This window comes from Amblyomma maculatum, chromosome 4 (genome assembly GCF_055883805.1).
Source record: "Amblyomma maculatum isolate TAMU_Amacu chromosome 4, ASM5588380v1, whole genome shotgun sequence".
In the NCBI taxonomy this organism is placed as follows: Eukaryota; Metazoa; Arthropoda; class Arachnida; order Ixodida; family Ixodidae; genus Amblyomma; species Amblyomma maculatum.
Window position 1 is genome coordinate 8,954,610 of NC_139347.1, and position 14,379 is coordinate 8,968,988.

General features: G+C 43.3%; 1 protein-coding gene and 1 pseudogene across 1 annotated transcript in view; both read right to left on the minus strand.

The window, feature by feature from the left end:
• Positions 1-14,379, minus strand: part of LOC146190259 (PAS domain-containing serine/threonine-protein kinase-like) — a 158,335-nt gene that overhangs the window by 27,312 nt on the left and 116,644 nt on the right. The window contains exon 14 of the mRNA XM_084600717.1: positions 14,093-14,260. Within this exon, the coding sequence (XP_084456843.1) occupies positions 14,093-14,260 (168 nt within the window). The remainder of the gene's footprint in view (positions 1-14,092; positions 14,261-14,379) is intronic.
• Positions 1,553-5,400, minus strand: LOC146190260 (uncharacterized; annotated as a pseudogene).

The window sequence follows — 14,379 nt, forward strand, 5'->3', positions numbered from 1 at the left end:
AATGTGTGGGTGGCATGGTTTGAGCGACTGGAGGCAATTTTGTATACTGACAAGGTTGCTAGAGTTTGCTTCAGGCATTGCCAGGCAGAGGCAATAGATATCGTTCGATTTTATGAAGGCTTCAAGGCAGCCACACCACAAAAATTTAGGCGGACACATTGTTTCCAGTGCCCTTTCATGTGCCCGTAGCTGGCACTGTGTCTTTTCCCCTGGGTGCGTTTAGCACACTGGCTGACTTCTAAATTTTTTTCAAGGAATATTTAGAAAAAAAGGTCGGCCTATGCACGGGCAATATGTATTGCTGCGTTTAAGTAGACTCCAAATATGTCAGTCCTTCAACAGGAAGCTCTCACTGACCAAAAAAAAGTTGATGCTGCACATGAATTACGTTTTTGTCTTATACAGGAAGCTTCATGCATACTGAAAGGAATGCGTGTATATCGGCACAAGCTGCATACTACCTGTGACTCAGTCAAGACTACCTTAGACCCTGCAGATAAGAAAATTTTCCATGAAGGTCAACATTCAAATTTCAGATGGTCATTGTTTGGGGGTGAAAGAAAAGTCAGTCTATGCGTAGCAAAAGAATGTAACTGGTATTCATAAATAGTGCAAATAAATTACAATTAATAAACCTGCCTCTACTGCTCAGACTACCTCAAACTCAGTTGCACAAGGTCACACCAAGCAATGGAAAAGACCTAGAAGACATTCATGTTTATTTACAAACACACAGAGATGCAAGCAAGAAGTCATCCTGACCAGCTTAAAGAGGAGGTCTTACTACAAAGTTCAAGGCAAGTGTTAAATCAAAGTTCATGAAAGACAGCCAGAAATTAGACCTGAAAGCATTGATGCCTACACTAACGAGACCTACATACAGATGCATGACACCTAATGACAAACATTTGTCGGGTGAAGTGGTAAAAATTCACGGCCATTGAACGAACAGTTCATTCATGCCTTCATTTTGCTGTACAGAGCACCAATGATGGGCAGAGACAGACACACAGACTTTAGTGCACTGTCGACCAAAATGAATATGGTTATACTCTCCCAAATGTATGCTTTACTCATTTATGCCTGCGATTATGAGCATTTGAGTTGTCACCGCTGGCATGATTACCAGGATAGCTAATTTGATGCATAATATAGTGCTGGGTAACCTAGACAAACTATACCCACTGCAGAAAAGCCAGGGTTCGTACAGATTCAAAACGGGTAAACTCAAGGATATTCAAGGAATTTCAAGGCCCAGTTGAAGTATCTTCAAGGACTCAATACAAAATGTTACATGCAGCAGTTTTCAATATCAGGTACCAATTTTGCTGAACAAAGTCAAAAAAGAAACATTTCAAGAACAGCTTGTATTGCAGTAAGCAAACATTGTACTAGTATTGCAGTAAGCCAACATTGTACTAAGCCGACATAATAAAGTCAGTATAGCACTAAGCCGACATAATTAAAAAATGTTCCGTCTTAAAAAACACCCTGCAATGCATTGCACCAATGTCAAAGAGCAATCCATTCTGCAAAACTGCTAATGGCAACTTCAGGGGAGCTCTTGCCGCTTTTCCTGAATCTTCTCGTTGAGGCTACATAGTTTGCCAGTCTTGCTTCATGCAGCCTTCCTCAGACTATTGGATCTGACAATGTACAGTCTTTGTCAAAAGCATACGGCCCAAGAGGTTCACTTCTAACCACTGTAATGCGGCTGCTGGCAGCAATACTGGAATATGAATGGAAGCTAAGTGAAAATGAGGGCAATATTTGTCATCTACGACATTTCGAATGCTAGAGTTGCTTTACAAGCCTCGTTGCTGGGCTCAGAACAAAAATACTTGGGCCGTATACTTTTGACAACAACTGTACTTCAGATCGTTAGTTGCCTCTGCCTTTTCAGCATACGTATCTGCTGAAGCCTGGACGTCAGCTATTGTTGCCTCAAGTTTCTTTTTCTTTTTTTTCATTGCGTCAATCTCTTCGTCAATGCAGTGCCTCTTTGATTCCCTGACATCATCACATTGCTTCTTTTTTACTGCCTCCAGGCGTACAGCATACTGCTGCCAGGCAACTGATACAGCAGTTCTTAGGTCAGCGTCGCATACAATATGTTGCAAAATATACGAGAGGTCCTTCAGGTTTTCTATAGCAACCTGGCGGTTCACACTAAACCCTCGCTCCACAGTGACCTGCCTGTGGCTGAGCACAAGCAAAAGCTTGACAACTTTCCAGAGTTCCCCATATGATGAATTGACCTTCATCAGTTCAGACAAAAACTTGTCCAACCTGTTTACATTGTTCTCAAACATTTGCAGGTTATGCATTTCATCCTGCAGGAACTCAGTGCACTCCCCCAGTACAGTATGTACAGTGTGTGTTTGATGCTTTGATGCCCTCATTTACAGCAGACAGAATGTCTGCTGTAATGAGGGCATCCAACACTTCTGAAGCCGGTCAGGCACTCATCTGGTTTAGTACACATTTGTTGTGGGTCCAGAGAGGATAAACTCCTAAAGATTGAGAATCTCAGTGGGCTTCTCTCAAGCACCTTCGTTGTCACACTGATCAAGAAGTGTTTGCATTCCATGTGGAACTGGAACACGTCCTTCTGGCCTGCTTTAGTTTTCCTGACAGTCTGTTCAGCGGCATGGCCTACACCCACCTTTTCAAGCGGAGTCTGGTTCTCAGTGCTTTCAATATCCACCATCCGCAGACCAGTGAATCCTTTCGCTGCAGATAAGACTAAGCACTTCAGAAACTTCATCAGTAGCTTCCTGACTACAGTTTCCAACTCCCTTGTAAGAAAGAATATCAAGGGTTGACCCGATAGTACTCAGTGAGGAATGTCTTGAGAGTCATGGCCACACCTCGTGCAAATTGAAGCTTTTGTTAGCAGTAAGACATCACTGGCAAACTTTCGCAAGTTGTGAAATGATCCACATTTTGGGGGGCTTACTTCCTTCTTCCTTGCAGCTGCAATAAACTTCGTAATATCACACCACATTAGCAAGGCTCTCTCTATCACAGGGACATCCTCCAAACACCGCTGGGCAACAAAGCACAGGGGAAAAGTCTCCTGACTGGTAACTGCTGAGATGTCTGCCCTCCTTGCAGGAGAATCATGGAAAAGTGCACTCAGACTGGAGAACAGACAGTCACATCCTACTTACTTGCTGTAACACCTGCCCTGTAGGCGTTGTGCATGGTGTGGAGGCCACAGGTCCCAATATCCAGACATTGAACTTCGTATGCTTGATGCAGGTGCTCTTGGAAATTCTTGAGTAACTTAAGGTTAACATTGGGATCATTCATTGAAATCTGAAGAATTTTCTCAGGAGGGAAAGGCTCAAGTGCACTCAGCAGCTTTCCTTGGATGTTCTCAGATGTAGAGTGCCCCATAAACATCGAGGTATAGTACCTCGTTGCCATCTTGTGAGACGAATTCCAAAACCAGATGTGAACATCCAATTGTTTCCGCTGGAGATAGTCGTTAGTGGACTCGTCAAAGAGTACCACGTAGTAATCACAATCTTTTATCTCCTGCTGCAAAGCAGATAAAAAGAAGGGCCTCAGACCATGGCACGTCACGTAGGCACATTGTTTCTCTCCGCAAGAAAATGCTTTGGCCACGTCACTGTCCGGTAATACAGTCGAACCCGGATAATCGAACCCGAAGGGGATCGCGAATTAATTCGATATATCGATAATTCGATATACAGAAATCTGCTTGTGATGGCACTTACAATGCAAAAGAACGATACCGTATTTGTCGCGTAATCGACCTACTCGCATAATGAACCCACCCTCCACTTTTGCGCCCGAGAATTTTGAAAAAAGAAATGCGTTAAGGCCAGCTCGCTCACATGCAAGCGAATGAGCGATCTCAGCCATGAGCGGCAATGACAGAGCGAAAAATTTCCAACTTGTTGGAACTGCGTTCCTCTCGCCGCTCGAGCCACCGTGGCAGCTCAGAACAAGGTTTCTGTGTCACCACGTTTCTGCGAGCGTTTTCACTGCATGTCGATGGCGCGCGCCACTCTGTTTCGGTCGCCTCATCTACAGCTCATTTCTTGGCAGCGTGCCAAGATGCTGCGCAGCGCGTTTATCTCTTGATAGCTCCTGCCGTGGCAGGGAGCGAACTTGGCAGAGTGCCCGTGATGGCTTGATTGCACATGCCCGATTCCATTTATCACGCTGCGCTTCGGGCGGGCGTCATGATCGCAGCTGACCACGTGCTTTCGCTGATTCATACGTGCAAGGATAAACAACCCCCCCACCCCAAAAAAATTTTTAAAAAACCTGCCGCTTTTTAACGTCCGCAGCCGGACATATCTTAAGCTACGCCCCACGTACAGCACAGCGATAAGAATAGATGGCTCTCGCAAAAAAAAAAAAAAAAAAAAAAAAAAAAAAAAAAAAAAAAAAAAAAAGTCCACAAAGAGAGAGGGAGAGATCTGCCGCTTCTTAACGTCGGCAGGCGCCATAGCCACGTCAGCCGCCGTGCACAGAGTGTTCGCAACACACGCTGTAGAAAGCGTCCAACGTCTGTCTGAAAATGGGCTGAGCTGGCTTGACGCATGCATAAGCGCGTGCTGAAGGAAAGAGATAGCTCGGCAAAAGAATGGGCACACCCACGCACATGTCTTGCAAATGTCATGCACTGGTGCGCGGGAAAGGATAACTGCAGATGCGCGCGTGCCTTTGGGGAATGGGCACGGCACTGCCCAGACCAGCCGTCGCCGAACTGTCCCCTCTCATTCCTTCCGCGCGTGGCTTGAAAACGTCACGCGGAAAACGGCCAAGGGTGATGCGACCGTCTTTGGGGAAGGCACACTTTCCAGTGCGTGGTGCGGAGCTCAATATATCGAACGACCGGTGAAATTGAGTTCGATATATGACGCGGCTTTCCTATACTTTTACATGGGATTTTCAAGAGGATATTCCGCGAGTTCGATATAACCAAAATTCAATATAACCGGGTTCGACTGTATACGCTGAAATAGCTGGCCTGCTTCCGATGATGACCAATAGGAGAAATGCGATGTGACTACCTTCAAAGTCCAAAGAATCTCTGAATTCGTCACCAGCTCGTGTGCCTTGCAAGCATCGTCTAGCTTTCCCGATTGCGAAGGAGGCGGGACGGCTGGCTGTTGGCTCGTACTTGGAACTAAATACTTTCGCACCGAGCTGTTGGCTGCAATCTTCATAATGCCAGCATGCTTAGCAATCTTCATATGGCTCTTGAACGCAGACTTGCCAATCGTGGTGATATCGAAGGTCTTGCTGCAAGGCCTGCATCTTGCGCAGTGCTCACTCGTCGTATCTGCATGGTGCAATCCAGTCTTTGTAAGTGTCCTTCTGAAGCCACGCACCTTGAAATTTGCATTTCCCAGGCATTTGCTTTGCAGTCGGATGCTTCAGCCGCAATAAGTTGGGTGCCGAACCGACGTAAAAATGCAATGCCGTTAACCACCATAACAAAGCGCCAAAATTGGATTGGATTGAATTAGCTCAAGTTGGCTTGAAAGCAGAGTGACTCCAATGTGGCTAACCACCAGGGCTGGGCAAGATACTTCGAAAAAGTATCATCGATATGATACTTGATACCCTGAAAAATTGTATTTTCAATGCCGATACAAGATACAGGATCGAAATCGAGTTTCAATACCGATACTCGGTACTGTATTGTCGATACTTCGATACATCACTGAAATCCTAACATAATTAAGGTGGCAGAACAATTAGCGACGTTAGGAAATTGTACGGGCTTAACGAATATGCCAGTACAGAGTTATTGTTTGGGCAGCTGTCCTTGTCAGAACTTCACATTTAATTGAATTGCAGCCATTTTTTACAGCTAAGTGATTGCTTTCTTTAAACTAATGCTCATGCGAACTGACCTATGAGCACTTGGCTATACATACAAATACAAAAGCGCAAGCTGTGTGCGTTTGGAGAACTAAGCAGTTATAATGCCACTAGAGCGATAACAGACTCTTGAAGCTCTGCATATAGTTAAAAGCTAGAAGGAAAACAAGAAAAATAAGATGGCTGAACATTATTTAGTCCGGAAAGAATGTGATGCGGGAGTGCTAAAAGCGACGCAAATGAGAAAAGCCTCTCTACATACGCACACAAGCACATCACAGTGTTTCATTAGATGATAATAGCTTTTGTAAGAATAAACCACAGGCGCGTTGACTCAAGCATCCTGGAGGTAGTTAGGAAACTTAAGGTTCACTAGCGTCACTGGAGAACTACGGCTGGTTGTAGATAAAATACAGAAATATCTTTTGTTAACAGAAAGTTGCTAATATGGTGTCAAACAATACTGGAAAATGGCATTCATTCCTTTCATGTCATGCATTTCATAAAATTTTTGACGTAATATTTTTTCCAGAAAAACGTCCAGTGGAAGCCTGTTCCCTGTGCAGTTGCAAAGGGTGGGTTTGTTTTCCATCAAACGCAGTAACTGCATGTACGGCGGTTAGCCGATTGCATCGTGGTGGACTGAGGCCTTAGAAGCTGGTGTTCTTGCCGCCAAGCAGAGCTGGCACGCGGAGCACAGAGGTTTTGGGTTGTGCAGAAGTTACTTTGGCCGACAGCACACTGAAGGCACTGCATGAAAAGAATAAAAGGCCACAGAGACGGGGGGTGGATGGCAAAGGGTGGGAACAGCCGGTACAGCAGTGTGCGTGATCCTTACTGCGCGTTCGCCTTAGGTTTCAGCTTTGTTCATATCTCTGTGTGTCTGTTGAAGGCTTAGAAGCGTCGTGGTATGCACTCGGTGCTAAAAAATAAAGCACCTCGTGAGCACCTACTTACCATTGCCTGCTTCAGTTTTAAAGAAAGGAAATCTGGAAATGTGGTTGAAGCTGAGGGATCGGGGAATTTGTAGGGAACTCAGGCGGTACCACAAGCCGAGCTGTCTCAGGGCCTGTACCGTATGAGTGAGTGCCATCAAAGTCTCACAATGGTTTCAATATTGGAGATTTTCTTTAATTTTGAGTATCATCAAAATACACGATACTTTAAAAATGTATTTTCGATACCGATACTCCGATACTTTCATTTTCAGCACATGATACCTAATACCGATACACAAAATGTATCTAAAGATAGTATCGAAGATACTGCCCATGACTGCTAATCACCACGCAACATTCGCTATATTAGCACAATCTGATTTTTTACACCTGAAATGCAGATACTGAAACACGATATTGAAAATACAAATATTTTCAATACTATTTTCATGCACTATGGTAGGAATTCAAGGATTTTCAGGAAGCAGTGAAAATTCCAAGATTTTCAATGGCCTTGAAAACGAAAATTTCAAATTCAAGGGTTTTCAAGGACCTGTGCGCACCCTGAGACAACAGCTTTTCTCAGGGTGCGTACAGGTCCATGAAAACCCTTGAATTTGAAAGTTATCAGAAAAAAACGCAGTTAAAATATTTGTATTTTCAATATCGTGTTTCAGTATTTGCATTTCAGGCATAAAAAATGCTAATATAGCGAACATTGCGCGGTGGTTAGCAGTCATGGGCAGTATCGAAGATACATGTATCTTCGATACTATCTTTAGATACATTTTGTATATCGGTATTAGGTATCGTGTGCTGAAAATGATAGTATCGGAGTATCGGTATCGAGAATACATTTTTAAAGTATCGTGTATTTTGACGATACTCGATACTAAAGAAAACCTCAAATAATGAAACCATTGTGAGACCTTGACGGCGCTCGCTCAGACGGTACAGGCCCTGAGACAGCTCGGCTTGTGGTACTGCCCGAGTTCCCTACAAATGCCCCGGTCCCTCAGCGTCAACCACATTTCCAGATTTCTTTTCTTTAAAACTGAAGCAGGCAATGATAAGTAGGTGCTCACGAGGTGCTTTATTTTTTAGCCTGAGGGGTAGTGTATCAGTGTCACCAAGCTGAGCCGCAGTGGACCACTTGGTTGAATGCTATGCTGCTACGAAACACAATTGGTGGTGTTGGTGTGTTGGGGTTTTTGGCACATAAGTGACTAAGACTATCATGCGCCAAGAACAAGGTTGTTTGTCTTTACTTTTTGAATGTGATTAATCCATTTTTAAATTATTATAGCTTATTAAGGATCATTGCTTCTTTTAGGAACCAGAAAATGTGAGAAATTTCAACAATTGCATCTGATCCCAAAAGCAGTCTGGGATGAAAAGGTATCTGTTCAGTGTAAAACGGTGCAAAATATTTGTCTTAATTTCTCTAGTTTAGTGCATGAGAGTAGAATGTGATTTGTTGTTAGTTCACCTCAACACCCTTCACATAAAGGTTTGTCTTTTTTTTTTAAGAATGAAGCCATGTGTTAGGTGTGTGTGCCCGATGCGAAGCTGACATAAAATGACTTCAACAAAACGTTTTTGGTGACTGCACGATGCCCATTCTTCAATGACTGGTTTAACAAAGAGTAATTTATTGTTTATTTCATTGTTCCATGAAACCTGCCATTTTGATCTCAGTTTTCCCTTTATCAGCTTCATAACATCTCTATGTGGCATGCTGACTAGTTGTACTTCATCATTACAAGCTGCTGCGGCACGTGTCAGCTCTCTCTCGTTGCCGCGGATTCCAACATGGCTTGGTAACCACCAAAACTTAATTGACTGCCCCTGTGTTTCTGTGGATATTGCATAATGTATTATGTCTCCGATTACTGGTTCTGTAGCATTTCTGTGATGCAGTGCTGTGATTACACTCAGAGAATCTGTATAAATGATGCTGTTTCCAATACTTTTCTGCAATATTACTTCTACAGCCGCAGAAATGGCATGACACTCAGCTGTGAAAACCGATCAACACCCAGGCAACCGTACTACTTTCTCCCATTTACCTTGTACTACAGCCCTTCCAGTGTAATGCGCTGTCTTAGAACCATCTGTATAGAATTCTGTATAATCTTTGTATTTTTCATTTAGTGCCAAAAACTCTTGTATACTACGTGTTTGTGCGGTGTTTGTTTCTTTTGAAAGTGGGTTAATGTGAGGTCGCACACAGAGGGAAAATGGTACCAGGGTGGCAGTGGGCTTGGTTTCCGGGCAATATTTGGAAGTGAATCCAGTATGCTTAATTCCTGGCACGACAGTTCAAAACGGAGGATTAGTGGTTTGATTGCTCGGGGTTTGTTGTTAAAGAGCGTTATAGATGGGCAGCTTGTGGCTGTCGGGTGACATAGGTGTTTTGGCAAGGATCCTATTTTCAGTACATGTGCACATGTAAGCATTGTTCTCCTGTCTTTAAAGGGTGGTTCATTTGTTTCAACATAAAGGTTTTTTAATCCAAATGTCCAATATGCGCCACTTGAGAGGCGCAATCCCATGTTGTGAACTGGATCCAAGCGTTGAGATACGATGGTCTCGCTGAACCATACACAATGCTTCCATAATCTAGGGTAGAGCATATTGTAGACCGATAAATATGTAGAAGGCATGTCCTGTCAGACCCCCAGTGTTTTCTTGACAATACTTCAAATATGTTTAATGATTGAGAAGCTTTCTTCCCGAGGGCATTTATGTGGCGTAAAAATGTCAACTTTTTATCAAAGGTAATTGCTAGAAATTTATGTTCATTTTTTAAAGGTAGCACGGTTTTCTTTAAGTGTAGGACTGGGGCAGTATGCAAGCCTCGCTTTAGGGTGAACAGAACAGCTACTGATTTCTGTGGAGAGAATTGGAACCCATTTTTATCTGCCCATGTGGCTAGTCTATGTATGGTTAGTTGTACTTGCCGCTCACACATGTTATGTTAGAGGACGTACACGCAATCTGCAGATCATCAACATATAGCGAGTACATAATCGATTTTGGTATTTCTCAGGTTATTGAATTTAGTTTTACAACAAACAACGTAGTACTTAAAATAACCCTTGGGGAACTCCGTTCTCTTGAATAAAGTTCCTCAAAAGCGTTGAGCCCAGGCGTACTTTAAATGAACGGTTTGATAAAAAATCATTTAGACAGTTCAATATCCGGCCTCGAATACCTATATCTGCTAGGTCACGTAAAATGCCAAATCTCCAGGTTGTGTCATATGTTTTTTCCATGTTGAAGAAGACGGCTAGACAGTGTTGTTTATGTATAAATGCTTCTTGGACAACATTTTCAAGTCTGAGAAGATGGTCTGTCGTTGAGCATGCTTTTTTAAAATCACACTGATGAATGTTTAGAAGTTTACGCGATTCTAAAATAAAGGTTAACCGAATGTTCAAAACACTTTTGAAAGATTTAGCAAGGCAACTCGTGAGGGCTATAGGCCGATTTTGGCGGCTTTCCGGGTTTGAGAAATGGGACTATAACAGCTGTTTTCCAAGCTTTTGGTAGTTTCCCTGACATGAATATTTTTTTAAAGAATTTTAAAAGTGCATGTACAGCAGGATCGGAAAGATTGGCCAGCATTTCATAATGTATTCTGTCAGGCCCTGATGCAGTTTGTTTTCCGGCAGACAGTACTCTATTGATTTCATGGACAGTAATTTGGCTGTTATAATGTTTATTTGTGTAACCAAGTATTGGAAGTCTATTTTTCAGCAATGTTTTTGTGTTTTAGAAAAGACTGCATGTAGTGGGAAGAACTAGAAACTGCTGCAAAGTGTTTGCCTAATATGTTTGCTTGTTCCTGTAGGGTTGTTTGTGTACCTGGTGCTGTTAAAAGAGGAAATGTAAATGGTGAGAAGCTGCCATTTAACTTCTGCACCTGCCCCCACATTTTGTTTAGACGTAGTTAAGCTATTTAACGAAGATACATAACTTCTACATGAGTTTTTCTCGGCATTTCGTCGGATGTATCGTGTTTTTGCCTTTGCTTTCTTGAAATGTATTAAGTTGTCATAAGTTGGGTACCTCCTGAAAAATCCCCACGCTTTATTTTGCTTCTTTTTTGCTTCCCTACATTCTTTAGAATACCAAACTTTGTGGTTGCACTATACTATGCCAGAAGATTGAGGGAGGGTAGCTTCTGCTGCAGCGAGAATACAATTTGTGAATTTCTCATTCAGTTCATCAATGGCAAGATCCTCTGAATATATTTCATGCAAATTAGCTTTTCTTTAAAAGTTTCCCAATCTGCCAAATGCAGCTTCTAACATTGTGGTTTCGTTGGAATGACAGCAGGTGATGATGAAATAAAAACTGGCAAGTGATCACTCCCCATACGGGTTATCTAAAACATTCCATGTAAAATCGGTAAAAACAGATGGTGAACAGAATAAAAGGTCTAAAAGGTTCATTTTCCCAGATGATGCCGAGCAGTATGTAGGTTTACCGGAATTCAGCAAACAAACGTTGTTAGAAAGTATGAGCTCCTCCAAAATTTCACCTCTGCTGACCGTTTTTTCACTACCCCAAAAATGAGAATGCGCGTTAAAATCCCCAACAACCAAGTAGGGTTCTGGTAGTTGGTTTAAGAGGTCTTCTAATTCTTGCAAAGTTAATTTGAGATGTGGTGGTAAGTATATAGTGCATACTGTAATTGTCTTGTCTGTAAGGAGGGTGGCTGCAACAGCCTCAAATCTGGTTGTCAATTTGACTTCACGAGCTGCGATGCCTTTGTGCACGATTATAGCTACTCCTCCTGAGAGCCTGTTTGTCTGCTCTCAGTCCTGGCGGAAGACATTGCATTTTTTCAGTACACTAGTATGCTTCGGGCTTAAGTCTGTTTCCTGCAAGCCAACGATGCTAAAATGTCTTTAATGTGGGGTAAATTATTTAACATTCCTCTGCAATTCCAATTAATTAGAAATGCCGTATTTGGAATGAAAAAAAAAAAATTAGGTTACTTCAGGCCCTGTGATTCGGGCCTTATCTTTTCTTGCACGATCCAAGTAGTTTCGCCGTCTCTGCGACGGCAAAGAGCAGCCTTGAGTTGTGTCCATTGTGTCGTCAGAGACGCTGGACGTGGGTGCATGATGCACGTGGATATTTTCATTTGACCTCGCCCCGTAGGCAGAGGTCTTGGGGCCCGCAGACCCTGAAGGCCACGTGGCCTGCTTTGAGGGTAGTGACGCAGCAAGAGCTGCTTCCACTTGGAGCAAGGATGGCTCTGCTACAGCTCCACTGTCTGTGGTCTCAGCAGGTGCCGAAGGCTGGTGTGATGCATCGCCCTGTGTCAGCACACCAGCAAAGTCTATTTTCGGGGTTAGAGAGAACTTCTTTGCAGTTTCAATCCGTTTTCTAGCTTCTTGGAAAGGTATGTTTTCTGTTGTGTTTAATGTAAATATTTCTTCCTCTTTCTTCCATGATGAACAGGACCTAGAGTAAGCAGGGTGTTCCCCCCTTCCACAGTTCGTGCAGCATGGTGCTGTGTACATAACTCAGAAGTGTGTTCTTTTGCAGAGCATTTCGCACAGGTTTGCCAACCGCGACAACTTTGAGATCCGTGGCCAAATCCCTGGCACTTGAAGCAACAGCAAGGGTTCGGGATATATGGATGCATTGTTATCTTTGTATATCCTACAGAAATAGATTCAGGGAGGGTGGAACAGGTGAATGTAAGGACAAGATGTTTGGTTGGTATTTCTTTGTTTTCTTTTCTTATTTTGATTCTCTGGACTTTTATCACGTTTTGGTTGGCAAGTCCATCCTGCATTTCTTTGGTGAGTTCCATGAAATCAATATCAGAGATCACTCCGCGGACTGTATTTAGTGATCTATGGGGTGTAATGGATACTTGAATGTCCCCAAATACTTGATGTTTGGAAGCTTCAACACTTGGTTTTTGTCATTTAGCTTTAGGAGCAAGTCACCGCTAGCAAGCTTCGTGGCCTTGTAACAGGGGCCAATGACATCTTTGAGGCACTTTGCGACAATTAATGGAGAAATTTGTCTTGCTTGTTTTTCTAGCACATCACTGTGAACAATGTCATATTTCGGGAATACCTCTTTTGTTTTGGGGTAAAACTCGGCAGTCACATCGGTCTGCCCTCCTTTCGAAGAGCGATCATGTTTGGAAAACATAGGAGCCATAAAAAAAATATTCCGTTCGGCCACGGTGGCAGCCGCCCATCACGGAGCCCAACTAGGGGACGAGACAAGAACTTCGATATGAGCCATGCCTATAACAGCCGTGCACCGCGACTATAACCATATATGGCAGAACTCAGGGTAGTTTTGCCACACGAGGTTAACCCTCGCTCCAGAAAGAAGAAAAAAACCAAGAAGAAAGGAGAAGACAGGACAGTTTTAAGAAAGGAAATAGGAAAGTAAAAGACAGAGGTGAGGACAGGAAAAGGCGACTGCCGATTTCCCCGGGTGGGTCAGCTCGGAGGTGCCGTCTATGTGAAGCTGGGGCCAAAGTGGTGTGTTGCCTCCACTGAGTGGCCTTAAAGGTTCGAACACTCGGCATCAGCTCAACCACCAGAATCCCCAACTCAACCATCAACTCAACCACCAGGGAGGGGGGGTTGAGATGGGCTTATGTCAAGTACATAAGTATGAGCGCAGAACGTCATTCCGTACGTCGAAACATCTTACATGCGCTATTTGAATGTCTGTGCACATGGGACATCGCAGGGGGGGTGAATTGTCTCTTTTTTTTAAATGTGTTGCATTAGAAACATGCTTCACAATTTCGTGAGAAGTAAAAACATTTTTTTAAATTTCCTGGGTGGTAGAGTCTGCCGAAATTCACTTTCGTTGCTCGCAAAAACTTTGTTGTATCGAAACTTCAATGCGAAACTACTTCGTTAAATCAAGGAGAAAAATATGTGCATTTCAATAGAAGCAAGAAACAAACGAAAAAAGTTTGTTGCATTGTTAACTTCCTTATATTGAGGTTTGTTATAGCAAAGTTCAACTGTATACTGACAAATAAGACACACTGAATTGTGTCGTATTTTCACACCAATACTACAACACTGTGGGCCATATGATGCGCCATAATAAAGGGCTCCGGATTAATTTGAATCACTTGGGATCATTTAGCGAGCATTGCAATCTTGGTACAAGGCTGACGATAAGGAAGAACTGCAAGCTTAGCTCAGTAGCCCGACATCATACCTATCCAAACACCATAAGCTTTGTGTTTCACGCATAGTGCTGTGTGGGTGACTCACAAGGAGGCGGTCTGAATTGCGGTACGCCATCTTTACACATCCATAGGCGCCCTTGCCAATCTGCTGCAGGGTGGTGTAGTGCTCCGAGTAGACACCGCTCGTGTACTCGGACTCGTTCTCAGCCGACTCATCATGCAGGGAAGGTGGGGCTCCTTTCTGCTCCACAAGCTGCACAAAAGCATGGAAGAAAATTCCCAGCACATTTTCAAGGATTCTTGACCGAACACTGTGCAAATTATTTGAGGAGCGAGCTTAGGTCACCAGAAAGACACCAGAAAGAATTTAGT